The following is a 14,524-nucleotide window of genomic DNA, read 5'->3' as shown; positions in this document are numbered from 1 at the left end:
GACGTGGAGCTGTTGGAGTGAGTTCAGAGGAGGCCACAGAGATCCTCTGAGGGCTGCAGCACGTCTGCTCTGGAGCCAGGTTGAGAGAGCTCGGCTTGTTCAGCCTGGAGAAGAGAAGGCTTCGGGGACACTTTAGAGCAGTTTCCAGTGCCTAAAAGGGCTGACAAGAAACCTGGAGAGGGGCTTTTCACAAGGGCATGTAGGGACAGGACAAGGGGGAATGGCTTTCACCTGACAGAGGGGAGACTGAGATAAGACACTAGGAAGAAATTCTTCCCTGTGAGGGAATTTCTCCAGTTAGAGGTAGCTGGTTTTGACTGCACACTCCTGTATTTTCTAAGGCAGAACCAGTGCATACAGCTTCTAGCATTCCCCAGTCACAGATTCATGCAGCAGTGAAGTCACCAAATCCCACAGTTAGTGCCTCCACCAAACAAAAGTAGTTTGAAATATTCCCCTATGACCATAACTGAGCCTATTTTAGGCTTTATTTTAAGATTTTGGTGCTTTTAAGCATTCTGCAGTTTCCAAAAAACAAAGAAGAGAGGGAGGCAATGGGTGAGTAACAAGAACAGAGCCAGGTGGAACTGTCCAGGGCACCAAAGAGATACAGGCTGGAGGCAAGCCTAACAAAAGGATAGTAAGTTGCCTGAAGTGGGCTGTTGAAAATAACACCCGCAGCTTGGAAGCGAAGGAGTTCAAAGGCCTGAGTCTCTCCAGTCCTCTGCTCTTCTACAGCTCACTGCAGAGCTGCACCACAGCTAGTTAGCACAAAGAAATGTCTTAGTGCTACTACTACAAATCACTTAGTCCAAACTAGGAAGGTGTCTGCTGGGAGTTTAATGATTCAGACACTGCTGGTAACCCAAGCTAAAAATGGACACGATGGCACACACGGGATTTACAGTGTTTTCAGCTTTTTAAAAGCAAAGCTTTTAAAGCCAGAAGACAAAAAAATTCACAAAACACATGCAGAATGTAAAGGAGTATAAAGGTAAATGATCTTTTTATGTGTGATATTCCAATTTCTTTAACTGAGGTGATAATGTAATGCTACTTCCCTTCCATGCCAGAGACCTCACTTTAGGACTAAAGAGAAAGCCTTATGCATAAGAAGCACTGCATCCTCTAAACAAATTTGGTGGCAATGAAACATGCCCAGAGGATGAGATTTTCCCCATGTCTCTTCCACAGCATTCTTGCATGACTCTGGTCAAGCTGCTCAAGCCTCTGCTCACAAGCCATCATTAATCACATACTCATCTGCTGGGTGCCTAAGGCAAGACAGCCAGGTCCAATCTATAGGAGTGATGAGCATGATGGTTAGATGCTCATGATGTCTAGTGTGGTTGTGCTTTGGTCATAAATATTAAGCAGTCTGTAAGAAACAACAAAAATCAAGATCTAACTCAATTTGAAATCCTAGCTGCAAAAGCAAGCTAACAGTTCTCTCGTGTTACCTGGTAAAAGCATGAATAAACCCACCTATATATATATATATATAACACACACTACAGTGGTAAGAAACAGAGCTGAGTTTAAATGGCAAATTCACATCATGAATTTAAGTGGATTCTGAGATCTGGAGCCATACAATGAATACATAAAAGATAAAATGGCTGCTAATTCAGTGTACCACATCCAGCTTGCACAAGAGATTAGACAACTCTCCCATTGAAGAACTAAGACTCTTAACATGTGGTGATGATATTCTAAGAAGTGGCCAACCAAATTGACGTGGAAGTTGTCCCTGACTTTTGAAGTAGGTGACATTCCAACCTTAAACATTTGCTTTTCGATTATTGTAATGCAACTTACTTTACAGGCATGCCTGTATTCTTTGCCACAGTAACTCAAAAATCTAAGTTTCTTAATCAAAGGTGACTCAGCCTGCTGTAAGAGCTCAATCCCACCTAAAAACCCTCAGCAGGTTTAGACTTCTCAAAATACCAGTCTAAAAAACACTAGAGCAGTATTAACCATCTTCTTGAACACCGTACCCCTTCTCCATCACTTCCCAAAGACCAGCATTAACTAGGCAAGTTCCTACCCTACTGCAGTAGGAGAAGATGTGTTTGGGCCACCAAAGGAAGCACAAAGCTGGAGCTACTCACCACTTTCCAGCGATCTTTGACCACGTAATTGGCCGGAAGAATGTCGACCTGTTCGCCTCCTCCACTCATGTTTGGTTCGTCCTTGATGACTGCTGCTAGGCACTGCATTTGCCAGCCAGAGAGTATTTTAGTAGCTCCCAATTTAAATGAGCCATTTATCTGGGGGAAGAAAGGGGGAGAGGGAATGAATGACAACATTAGTACAGGTCACTGCAGAAGCACATGCTACACTTTCACACGTTTTGCTCATGATCAGATCCAGCCTCTTAGGAAAGAAGGCAAACTCACCTTGCAAACACCTGAGCTCACTCCATGCATAAACTGGGCAGACACAACCATGCTTCAAGGTAGCAGCACAAACTAAAAGGGTGACAATTACCGACCATACCATGCAGGACTCCAGTGCTCTTGGGCCTGACAGCCAACAAGTCAGAGAGAATCTAATGCCAAATGCTGCAAGAGCTGTTCTCGTTACCAGGCAAAAAGGTCTTGCTTCACAGAGCAGCTGCTGCATAGGCACTTTTTATGGTTTCCACTGGACGACATCCAACACAAATCAGAAAGGTTTGCCAGGTATTACATTCAATAAGCCTAAAAGCATCTGAACAGGGTAGAAGGACCTTTACAGAGCAAGGATTACAGACAGTCTCACTGTGATGAAGAGCCAAGCAAAGAAGACAGGGATGGTTAGAAAGGGCTTCAGCCATGTATGAATTAGTCTTCCTCAGAGCATACACACAATGCTAAAATGGATCAAGTTAAAATACAGAGATATATCTTGTTCCTATGGGTTTGTGTTCTACCTCACACCCCTTTTCCCTGCTTTTAGAGGGAGCTCCAGGCAGCTTATGCTGCAAATTAATTTTGTTTTGAGGGTTTTTTGGTTACAATTCTTCTACAAAAATGACTTTCAGCTACACACTAGCTCCACTTTCCTGGAAGAGACTGAATTGAAACAGGACTAATAAGATCTTCCTAATGCATTTCATCTCTTCTTGTAAGGTATTCTTCTGACTTTAGAAGTAGGCCAGACCTTTTAAGTATGGACCCTTTATTAAGCTTTCCTGGCAGTTCTGTTGTCCTTCCCCCCAAATATGAAGCATTTTCCTTCCTAAAAATGCATATTACTGTAGCACTGACTGCAAACTTAAATCAGATTCACAACATAAATGCCAAATCAGATAAAAAAGAAGATTGGAGCTGGTCGTTCAACTACTACACTTCTCCAGGCCCCGAAAAAAGGAACAATTCACCAGTGAATTAGGAGCTCAAAGCAAGTGCTCATTCCCTAGCAATAAAAGGGCTGAGAAAGAAGGATAGAAAGTGACCAGCATGTAACGTGCACAAAGAAGCAGCAGACAGAAGTACGTCAGAAGCGCAAGACGGAGGATGATCAAACGTCGTCTCAGAGAGATCGTCTCAAAAGATGTTCACAAAAGATGATTTCATTCTAGATATAGAAGGTAACTACACGGAATAAAGGAGCAGCAGAGTAATGCAGTAAGAGGGCTGCTGAGAAACGTTCAAATAATCTGACATCTGCTAAAGGACAATCAAAATGATAGAAGAAGAAAATAAATAGTAAAGAAATTCAGAAGAAAAGTGATGCAAACCACTCTCAATTCTCATAGAAAGAGTTCTGCACCTGTGGCAGCCCTTTCAGGCTCCAGGTACTGAAGGAAGAAACTGCAAAGCTCTCCAATGAGAAAGTACCTGCTGTGTCTGGCAGCGATGTTGGTGCTTCTTCCTCCTAATGAGTCAGCCTAATGCCATGTCCAGGCTACTTTACATCCACCAGAATGCTTGAACTGAGCAACACTAAGCTACCAGCAAGTTTTGCATATGCAGTGCAGCTCCCTGCAGGCTGCACAGGAGAGAGAACCCTTGCCAAAATGTCTTTTAAGGATAGCTTTTTCCCTGTTACTTAAAGAAAAGTCATTTACAGCCTGTCCCAAGCCCTCAATGTTAACACACTGGTACAGAGGCATGTATCGCATCCCTATTCTTCCAAGTCTTTTGGCATCACTTCATAACGACAAGTACAGCTCAATGCAGGCTCTGGACTGCAAGGGATACAAAGGCAGCCTGAGATCCAGGATGTGAAGTGATAGTAGCAGCAAACAGATATATGGAAGTCTAGGAGTTCTCCAGAAGAAATCTGCCATGATTTTTCCATTTGGAAGCAGATACACCCAAAAGTGTGTATGATGCACAATGTACACATTAGCGATTCTCTTCATCAGGGACACTAGCAATATGACAAGGGGCAATGGGTTTAAACTTAAACAGGGGAAGTTCAGGTTAGATATAGCAAAGAAGTTCTTCACTGTGAGTGTGGTGAGGCACTGGCACAGGTTGCCCAGAGAAGTGGTAAACGCTCCATCCCTGGCAGTGTTCAAGGCCAGGCTGAACAGAACCTTGGGTGACATGGTTTAGTGGGAGGTGTCCCTGCCCATGGATGCAGGTTGGAACTGGATGATCTTAGGTCCTTTCCAACTCTAATTATTTTGATTCTATGATTTCAAGTCTAGTGACTGCTGGTGGAAAGTAATCCTAAGGAGTCACTTCAGAGGGGAAACACACCATGAAAGTCTGTGAGCACTATCCAAGCTAGAGCTGCTTTCCCTGGTGCACTATTCCATGCTCCTTTATCAGTGTTACAGTACATGTGTACAAAGTAGAGAATGGGTTTGTTATTTAAAGGAGTCACATTTTCACTGGCTTTGGAACAGATCAAAATCCTCCTTGGCACTCCCATTAACTGCAGCCATTTGGCAATGGGGAATTACAGACGTAAGCTTACGGATATGCTCTGGTATAGCCAGGGTGAAAACAAACCAGCCATACCAATAGGCAACTGAATTACAGCTTGAGACAAATTTCAAGCTGGTTTAGATCACAGTAGCAGCACAAAGCAGTGTTAACATATCAAAAGTTTTTTCCTGAGGGCAAAAAGGATGAAATTACCTTTGTGCAGAATAAATAGCACATTTAAATTATGCTTTTAACTTATGCATTACTGTAATACTTTCTAAATCAATAAAATACAGTGTCAATATCATTTGACTAACATCAAAGCCTGCAGCCAGTCCCCTGCTAGAGCTGGGTTGGCTCATGTAGCTACAGAAAGAAGGTGGGGAAGAATGGTCAGTGCGGAAAAGGTGAAGCACTATCACCTCCTCCCCAACACACAGCAAAGAACATAAGTTATCCATGTTAAATATTAACTGATGTTAAAGGTAACTGGAGGAGAGATGGAAGGAGTCTAGCTCTCCAACTCAATAAAGCTGCTCCTGATTCAAAGGCTGACCAAGCATATAGCTTTGACGTATCTGCATCACTCTTGGCTTTAAAATGTACAGACCATAAAAATGTAAAGATGCATCATTTTGAAGATAGCGACTGAGAAGACAAGAACTTTCAGGCTGTCCTTTCCTGTAGGAAATGTACAGGTTGTCAAGAAATAACTGTACCATGAAAACAGGCAAGAGAGCTGAGCAATCCTAAGAGACTAAAACTGACTTCCTAGGAATAGGAATTGAAGCAGAAATGAAAGCAGCTGTGAGAAAGAAACAGTGACAACAGGACCAAATCCCATCTCTTGGCCAACCTCAGCATGAAGTGTGAAATGAGCTCTTGCATACTGCCATCTCTTCCAGCTCATACTGGAGAATCTTTAGAGTTTCATAAATTTAGTCTTAACCTTGAAAAAGAAAGAAATCTAACACCCCCCCATGCTTAAACAGGTTAGTAATCCCTACTATGAACTCTGACACGATGGCTACTAGCTCCTCCTTCTGTGTGGCATCAAGGTAGTTCCAGGCAATAGCACCCACAGGTAAATGGTCTCCTTATTTTTAAGGCACCTTACAAAAACCTGATGCACCATAGCCTGGAGAAGGCTCTGGGGAGACCATATAACAGTCTTCTAATACCTATAGGAGCCTAGAAGAAACCTCAAGAGGGGCTTTTGACAAGGGCCTATAGGCACAGGACAAGGGGGAATGGCTTTAACCTGACAGAGGGGAGACTGAGATGAGACATTAGGAAGAAATTCTTCCCTGTGAGGGTGCTGAGGCCCTGGCACAGGGTGCCCAGAGAAGCTGTGGCTGCCCCATCCCTGGCAGTGTTCAAGGCCAGGTTGGACACAGGGGCTTGGAGCAACCTGGTCTAGTGGAAGATGTCCCTGCCTGTGGCAGGGGTTGGAACTGGATAAGGTTTAAGGTCCCTTCCAACCCAAACCAGTCTGGGATTCTATGATTTAGCCAACATGAAAATCAAGGCCGGGCAGAGAAGCATGACCTGGATAGGCAACCGTAACAAACTTCAGAGGAAAGCCTGCAGGAATTTCAGTGCAAGGCCTGAGGTTGCAGTTAGTGTGGCAGATTCTTACATCAAATGGCTTGTTCACACGTGTATTCATCAGGAGACAAACCAGACCAAGCAAAAGTAACTTCATACAAGTTGTTAAGCTGAAGAATTCTTCACTGCAGATGCTAAAAGCTTACATAGATTCAAAAAGTGACTTCACAAATTCACTAAAAATAATAATAGAAAAATCCATTAACAGACATACAAATATTCCATCTTTAGCTTAGGAAGCTTCAATTTGCAAATAACTGAAGGTGGCAAAAGCATTCTGCAGAGTCATTTTATGTGCTTTCCCTACTCTTATTCTCTACCCTAGATACCCCTCTTGGCCAAGTTAGGACAGGATACTGGCCTAGATGGACCTGTGATACGATTCAATATTGCCAGACTTGTGTTTTAATCAGTTACTTTCAGAGGGATGTGTGTATATAATAGATATGCCTCTTTTATCCCTTCAAGGAGATCAGAGATCAAAAAACAATCAAGAAGTCTCACCTACACAACCCAGTTCCCTACGTTATGATCTTCTCCTTCATGCAAGCAACATTTTAAACAGCTTTACTGAAAAAAATTATTTCCTAATTTAACAGGATCATAGCACTCTTCAAATGAAACTTGGAAAAAAATGGAGCATTCCCTGTGGAAATTCCTAACATCTATATGAGATCTTTCCTATGTTAGCTCACTTCAGCCCCAACAGACGGTGGTGGCAGTGCTCAAAAGACAGCCATACAAACATCAAGTTGAAAACTCAGAGGCAGGATGGTTATTAAACAACAGAACAAGGCTGTGAAGGTCTGTCTCACCATCTTACTAAAGGTCCTGGATTATCTTAAGTGTCTTAATCTCACTGTGGAGGAACTGCAATATCCCACTTTATTTCAGGACACATCCTCACCTCTGGAAGCCTACAAATTAGAACAATCAGAACAAGTGAAGTTTATTTAGACTGCTGTAGCCCGTGACTCTTTACCTGATCAAATTCCCCTCCATGAACACAGGATCCACCTCAAGAGCAGATCCCAGTGGTGTTTTAGAAAGCTGATGCAAACTACAAAGCTGGACATCTGCAAATACAAAAGAAGTAGCCCCAGTAAAGTGCAGTCTAGAAATGAGATCAATCCCCCTGCCCAATACATGCATGGGAGGAACAAACAAAAAAAACACTTGTAAACAGAATTTAAGCATAACTTGGCTGTTCCCAACATGAACTTTTCTGGCATTTAGACAAAACGACATAGATGGGGCAGGGAATAAGAGGAGACTATATCAAGTAGGATTGAGAGTGCTTCAAAGGAAGAAAGAAAACCAGTGGAGTTTCCAAGTGCAACTGAGCATCAGCAGAACTGGGGCTCAGCTAATGGCAGCATTAACTGCACACACCCGGCGTCCCTCACTGTTTTACAAACGTCATTTGCTTCCAACACACAACACCGATTATGAAATGAAATCTCTCCCATTAAAAGAACCAAAAAACACCCCTTAAATCTTTGTATAAAGAAGTTGTACCATGCATTAGCATTCTGTTATTAGGGTAAAAATGCATATGACAGTACAGAAAACAAGTTGGTTAGAGAAAAAAAGATACAGTGCAATGGACTAAACCAGCCCCTCAGTCCTGGAATACACCATACCTCCTGCTGAACTTGAAACAGCAATGAAAAACAAGTCATAGGCTGTTAGGGCAGGTCTGACAGCAGGAGCTTGCAAGGTTCTGAATCGTTCCTTGAAGACACATCTCCTCCTTCATTGCCTGCCTCTGCTGTAGCCAGCCCTGCTTAGGGAGCAGACTCAGCTCCTAGCAGCTGCAGCTTAAAGTCTCCTCTAGGAGATACTCTTCTCATAGGCATGCAAGGGCATCATCAGCCTTAGAAATTCTGGATTTGCTATTCACAGCCTTTCATTTCTGTAAAAACCAAAACATCTAAAGGTGAGGTTGCAAGGTGCAGGGGCTGGTTTTCACCTTTGAAAGGTTTGTGACCATTAAGGAGTGGTGTAGCCATGACTGGGAAGAAAAACCAAACCAAACCAACACCCCCAAAAAAAGCTGCAAGCCAGCCAGACAGGTCCAGATACTCTGCTAACACAGAACATCCACAAAATATATTAAATATGGTAACAGATGCACTCTGAAAGAGCTATTATGGCTACCTGGTTGCACAGTGACATACAAGTAACAGCATAGGACTTAAACAAAACAAGCCAACCCCCCCCAAACGCAATTTCATCATTCCTGACAGTTTGTGTGATCATAATCTTCTCCAACTACATCTCAGCAACAAAGCTAAGGAAACAGGGAGAGGTTGAGGGCAAAGTCTATTCCCTTCCATCAGTCTCCCTGACTGAGTTGCTCCAGGTTTTGATCCAAGCACAAAATTCAACTCCAGGAAATCGCTCTATTGTCATGTCCAGCTTGACCTCTACTAATTTAAAAGGCAAACAATGACAAAAACCCCAAAACCAAAAGTCACATTTTTAGGTGACTGGACACTAATGAACTGAAGCCGAGAATCAGTGGAAGCACTATTACATCACATTACCTACATCCCCTCCTCCATAAAGCCTACATAAAGTTGATCCTCAATCCACAGCTTCAGGTGCCTGGTTAGCCAACATAAAACACTACCTTCGATGAGAGCAACAGCTCCCCTCTCTCCTGCAAGCCCTGAACTTCTGCAGGCAGGACTCCACCACAACGCAGTTCAGTGACTTGTACCAGTGGAAAAACCATTCCTCTTCCTAATAAATAAGGTTATTTCCTTGGCTTAGAGCCCCTTCAACTGGTTCATCATAGGGGCAGTCAAACACAGGTGCCAGGACAGCGAAGGAGCAGTACTTCAGATCCATTTCAGCTGCTGGCTCACATTCAGGCCAGCTGAACATAAGTCATATTGTGCCCCGGTAGCCAAGAAGGCCAACAGCATCCTGGCCTGTATCAGCACCAGTGAGGCCAGTAGGGCTAGGGCAGTGATCATCCCCCTGTACTAGACACTGGTGAGGCTGCACTTTGAATCCTGTGATCAGTTCTGGGCCCCTCACTACAAGAGAGGCAATGGAGCTGGTGCAGGGCCTGGAGCACAAGTGTGATGGGGAACGGGTGAGGGACCTGGGGGGGTTTAGTCTGGAGAAGAGAAGGCTCGGGGGGACCTTATTGCTCTCTACAACTGCCTGAAGGGAGGATGAAGCCAGGAGGGGACTGGGCTCTGCTCCCAAGGAACAAGGGATGGCACAAGAGGAAACGGCCTCAAGCTGCAGCAGGGGAGGTTTAGACTGGATATTGGGAACAATTCCTTCCCCAAAGGGCAGTCAGGCATTGGAACAGGCTGCCCAGGGCAGTGCTGGAGTCACCGTCTCTGGAAGTGTTCACAAACCGTGTAGAGGAGGCCCTCAGTGCCATGGGTTAGTGGTGGCCTTGGCAGTGCTGGGGAACGGTTGCACTGGACGATCTTGAAAGTCTTTTCCAATGTAGATGATTCTGTGATTCCCTAAAACTAGTAACTGGCTACAAGAAAGGAAAACACACAAGAATGCACAGCTATGTTTCACAACAGAGCGCTATCACCAGTGGGGTAACACACCTTATGTACATACAAAATTATACAGGATAACAAAGAGACTGACAAACTGCAGACTGCAACACCAAGAAATCATCTCTTGGTCACCGGGAGAAAAGGACCAGAGCAATACAGGGCTTAGGCCTGAGCAGCTTGTTTTATAATCCTATCATCAAATCTTTTTCACCAGGCATCAATGTCTCTTTATTCCTTTTGCAATCTTTTCATAACCAACTGGTAACCCGTCACATTTTCCACAACACAGCCTCCAGGATGACCATAAGCCTCCCAACATTTACTGTCACACAGGCAGCAAGGAATCTGCTTCCATCTGTCACAGCTGACACTGGATCTCTTTCTTGAGGCTGGACTGCCCCATTTCTTCAGAGAAGAGGCAATCAGCACCCACTGGCATTATCTTTGCTTCCCATTGTGCCTCTGCAGCTGGAGCCAGCCCAAAAGCTGCAGTTTGTCCCTTTCATATTGTTCACCAAATTAAAGATGACATGGTTTGACACCCAAAGGAAAGGTTTTCTAAGTACATCTTATCTCATTACCTCTACAGTCCATCATGCTGTCAACATCTTCCTTCTCAATTACTAAAAAAGACCATTTCCCATGTGAACAGCTCTTGAGTAGTAAAGACTTGATGGAAAAGAGTGTGGAGGTGGGTAAGACCAAAAGGCATTTTGAGTGATGAATAAAGCTACTGTGGCATTTTTTTCTTCCCCCTATCAGGTCTAATACACTGCTGTATCTGCCAGTCTCCAAGAAACAGAAAAGTCCATGTGAATAAAAGCCACTTGAAACACTGAGCTCCAAGTCACACTGCTATTGCTGAACTGCTTCCTGTATTTTGGGGGATGACTGTTGTGGGTCTCAACAGTGTTAGACACAGGCTGTGTGTGGGCACTGTGGTAGAGAAGACCAAGAGCTGGTCCTGCATGTCACTGAGGACTGCCTCTGCCTGGTTTGTTGCTGGTGAGGGAGTCTCAATCTGGGTTCAGATGCACAGTGCAAAACCCCTATCATCTCTCTCACCTCCCACCTCTCTTTCCTAATGCTCCAATAAACGTCCAGCAGATTCTCCCATTCTTCCTCTGCCGATGGCCTCATAGCTGGTGAACTTCCTTACTCTTCTCTCCCAAAGCAATCTTAACCTTTACTCCACTCGGACAGTGTCTCACAAGGACTTTAAAGGGGATTTCAGGATGTTTCAGAAGAATACCCAGCTTTTAGTTATTTTTGATGGAAGAAGGGGACGGAAGCACTTGTGCCCATTCCGTATCTTACCCCTTTTACCAAATGCTTCCACAGTCACTCCAGCAAATATTGGGCTGTGCTTTGCAATGTTCAAAGGAAAAGATACCAACAAAGCCAATGACCCTTTAAAAAAGAGGGAACAGCTTGCAAAACGTTTGAGGACTTTATAGCAACCTCTAGAAGGTCCTATATTCTGTCTTCTCCTCTATTTTCAAAGTGAACCAATGTTACTGTAAGGTCACGATGGAGCACTGGCAAGTGAATCTAACCTAGGACCTTCCCAGAATGTGGAACCATTCCTGCACAGTTGATCTGGACCCTGCACGTGGAGCCATATATAAAACTAAGGCAGAAAACAGACAGGACACAACTGAAGAACAAGATCCACAAGAGGGTAGTGGGCTACCTAATAAATGCTAAGGTGATGTGGCAGTCTGATCGTCTCATCACTTCTGCTTTGGAAAAAGAGCATCAGCTTCACCAGAGCAGAGATCCATGCTGCCTGTTGCACTGTAGAGGTACACTTGCGTTTGCCACCAAATGCTGGGGTTGAGATGGAGAGGTAAGGAGAAGGAAATCCACACATGAATATCACTTCATTAGCATCAACCCTGGAGAGCAGGTAAAACAGATTTCCTAACCCCAGAGGCCAAGGGAATGGTAATTACAGTGTTTTTCTTCGCCAGTTGGAGAAGAGGAACTCGGCTCATTCCTGGAAGAATGAGGTTAGACTAGAGCACGCCAAATCACACAGAACACAAAAGTCACAGCAGCGGACACCACATACATCACTCCTGAGCATCACAGCTCAAGCTTCTGATTACACACAGATTGCCATAAGAATGTTGTGAGCTGGATGATCACTGGCACACAAAGGGAAAAAAGCCCCCAAAGTAACACCTACTTCATCACCTACCCTTCTCACACTGAGAGATACACTGAAATGTGGTGAGCAGCTACAGGTGAGGCAGTACTGACACGCACTGCATCAATCAGAGCACCTGAATACAGCACCTGTACGCATTAGTGCGGGGAAGCATTTGCACACCCTGCCTCACATACAACATGGGGTGAAATTTCCCTCATACAAAGAGGTTCTGAGGCTGAACACATCTATTGTGACTCACTGAGAAGTTTGCTGCTAAAAGGCAGCATTTTCAGTAGCAGTACAGGAATATAAAGAAATCCATGTGCACTGATAAGTTAGAAAGCCTTTCCTTCTATCAAACTGTCTACACTTCCTCCTTGCAAGCCTAAGGAAATGCAACAACATAAAAGACAGATTTTACTATACAGCTGGTCTGGACCGCTCAGAAACACGATACAAACAGCTACTGAAATCTCCACACCTCAAAACCACACACAGGGGATCTTGAACTTGGCATGCAAGGAGTTCAGCAACACTGACAGAGTGGCAATGTCACTCCACCGCTTCACACAGCACACTGGTTCCTCGGTAAATACAAGATGCACTTCAAGGTCACCGTGTTCATCTTGAAAGCTCTCAGTGGGTCAGACCCAGGTTACTGGATACCTCCTCTCCTGGTGTGCAGGGAAAGCAGAACGACTACAGTCACGTTCCCCAGTGCGAACTTAGGACACCGTGAGCAATAAAGACACAATGGCAGGAGACCGGCAGCAGCCTGAACACACACCAGAGTAAAACCTCCCACCCGCGAAAGCTCAACAAGGAGAAACTCCCAGGCCCTTAAAACACGAGCACCGAGGAGTGCTCCCTAAATAACACAATGGGAACGTTCCCACCCCAAAAGCCCCGGGAAGTTTTGCAGTATTCCGTTAACTCGGTGACACCCGGAGGGATGCTCATCCCAGCACCCCGGCCGCAGCCTGCCCTCACCCTCCAGGGGTTCCCCTCACCTGTACCCGCAGGCCCCTGCCGGCAGTAGGGCCGCCGGCTGCCTTCGCACCTCAGCCCGCACCCTGACAACGGGAAACCACCCGGCGGGGCCATTCCCACCTCGGTGGAAACTCTCAAGGCGTGAAGGACCGGGACACCTCCGCTCAGACCGCCCGCTGCTACGCACGGCAACGCCCCCGCCTGCACCCCTGCGAGGACACCGCCCGCCCCGCCCCCGGCGAGCACCCCCCGGGCCTCGCCCTGAGCCGCGGCAGACGCTGGTCCGCAGCAACCCCGGGCAGGAGGCGGAGGGCACGGGGAGGAAGGAAAGGAAGAGGAGGGAATCTGCCGCCGCCGCCAGCCCGGGTCCCCCGCCACCCTGCCCCTCACCTCCGGCCGCCCCGCCTCCCCCCGCCGAGGAGGTGGCCGCGTCCGCCCCTGCACTGCAGCTGCCGGCACACCGCCCCCCCCACCGTCCCTCTCGGCAGATGGTTCGCCCCACCCCGTCCCGCTTTCTTATTGGCGGAGCGAGCTCGTCACTCCGCTCCGAGCCCGCCCAGCCCCGCGGGCATGCTGGGAATACGAGTCCTCCGCTCCGGACACTTCCCCTTGCGCAGCCGGCAGCGGGCGGAGCGACGAACTACATCTCCCACAGTGCCCCGCGGGCAGACCCGCAGCGGCGCGGCCCGGCCCGGCCCGGTGCGGCCCGCGGCCCCGCGGCTCCCAAGCCGCCACCGGGACTGCCCCCCCCACCCCCGGCGGCAATGATCGCAGTGGCCTCCGCGGCCCCGGCCGGCCCGGCTCACCTGGCCCCGCCGCCGCCGCCGGCGCCTCCCGCTGCGGCCGGCGTGGGCAGCGCATGCCCCGCGCCCTTCAGTGCGGCTCGCCGGGCTCGGTGCCGCCGGCCCGGCGCGCTACGGCTGCGGCTGTGGGGCGGGACGACCCCGGGCGCATCCTCCCCCTTGGAGCCGCGGCGGGCGGCGGGATTTGCCCACAATGCACCGCGCGCCGCACCGACAGCATCAGCCTGACATCACCCACGGGCCGCCCTCGCCCAACGGGACCGCCCCGGGACCGCCCCGCAGCCACCGGCAGCCGCCACCGGGCACCGCACACGGGGCTGGGCGCTGCAGCTGCCGGGACACGGGATCCTGAGCACCTCCCTGGCACCGGGACTGGAACCGGCACCGGCAGCATGGCCACTGGCACTGCCAGTACGGCGGCTGGTGCAAGGCTCATCTCTGAGCGGTCGGGACCTGCACTGGCATCACCAGTTTGCGGCTGGGCACAGCACGGTCTGAGGACTGGGACCAGTGCTTTGACTGGGAGCAGCACGCCTTGTCCTGGGACTGTCTCACCAGGAC

General features: G+C 47.4%; 2 protein-coding genes across 14 annotated transcripts in view; one reads left to right on the top strand and one right to left on the bottom strand.

The window, feature by feature from the left end:
* Positions 1 to 14,142, bottom strand: part of TTBK1 (tau tubulin kinase 1) — a 76,213-nt gene extending 62,071 nt beyond the window's left edge. Inside the window, exons 1-6 of one of the 13 annotated variants that reach the window (XM_061367103.1) lie at positions 13,967 to 14,142; positions 12,711 to 12,844; positions 8,120 to 8,391; positions 7,292 to 7,393; positions 6,508 to 6,652; positions 2,115 to 2,273 (exon numbers count right to left, since the gene is read on the bottom strand). In XM_061367103.1, coding sequence (XP_061223087.1) covers positions 2,115 to 2,273; positions 6,508 to 6,573 — 225 coding nt within the window. In that variant the 5' untranslated portion in view covers positions 6,574 to 6,652; positions 7,292 to 7,393; positions 8,120 to 8,391; positions 12,711 to 12,844; positions 13,967 to 14,142. Of the gene's footprint in view, positions 1 to 2,114; positions 2,274 to 2,402; positions 4,218 to 6,507; positions 6,653 to 7,291; positions 7,394 to 7,458; positions 7,553 to 8,119; positions 8,392 to 12,710; positions 13,125 to 13,180; positions 13,405 to 13,550; positions 13,626 to 13,966 lie in introns of those variants that run through there. The other 12 variants (XM_061367102.1, XM_061367104.1, XM_061367105.1 and 9 more) reach the window with 12 other exon arrangements.
* APMAP (adipocyte plasma membrane associated protein) overlaps positions 1 to 14,524 on the top strand; it is a 173,464-nt gene that overhangs the window by 118,100 nt on the left and 40,840 nt on the right. The window lies entirely within an intron of this gene.

Source organism: Neopsephotus bourkii, unplaced genomic scaffold, assembly GCF_033783945.1.
Source record: "Neopsephotus bourkii isolate Nb327-2 ecotype Australia unplaced genomic scaffold, CSIRO-AGI_Nbou_v1 NB_1373, whole genome shotgun sequence".
In the NCBI taxonomy this organism is placed as follows: domain Eukaryota; kingdom Metazoa; phylum Chordata; class Aves; order Psittaciformes; family Psittacidae; genus Neopsephotus; species Neopsephotus bourkii.
This window is presented reverse-complemented; position numbering and strand designations above follow the sequence as displayed.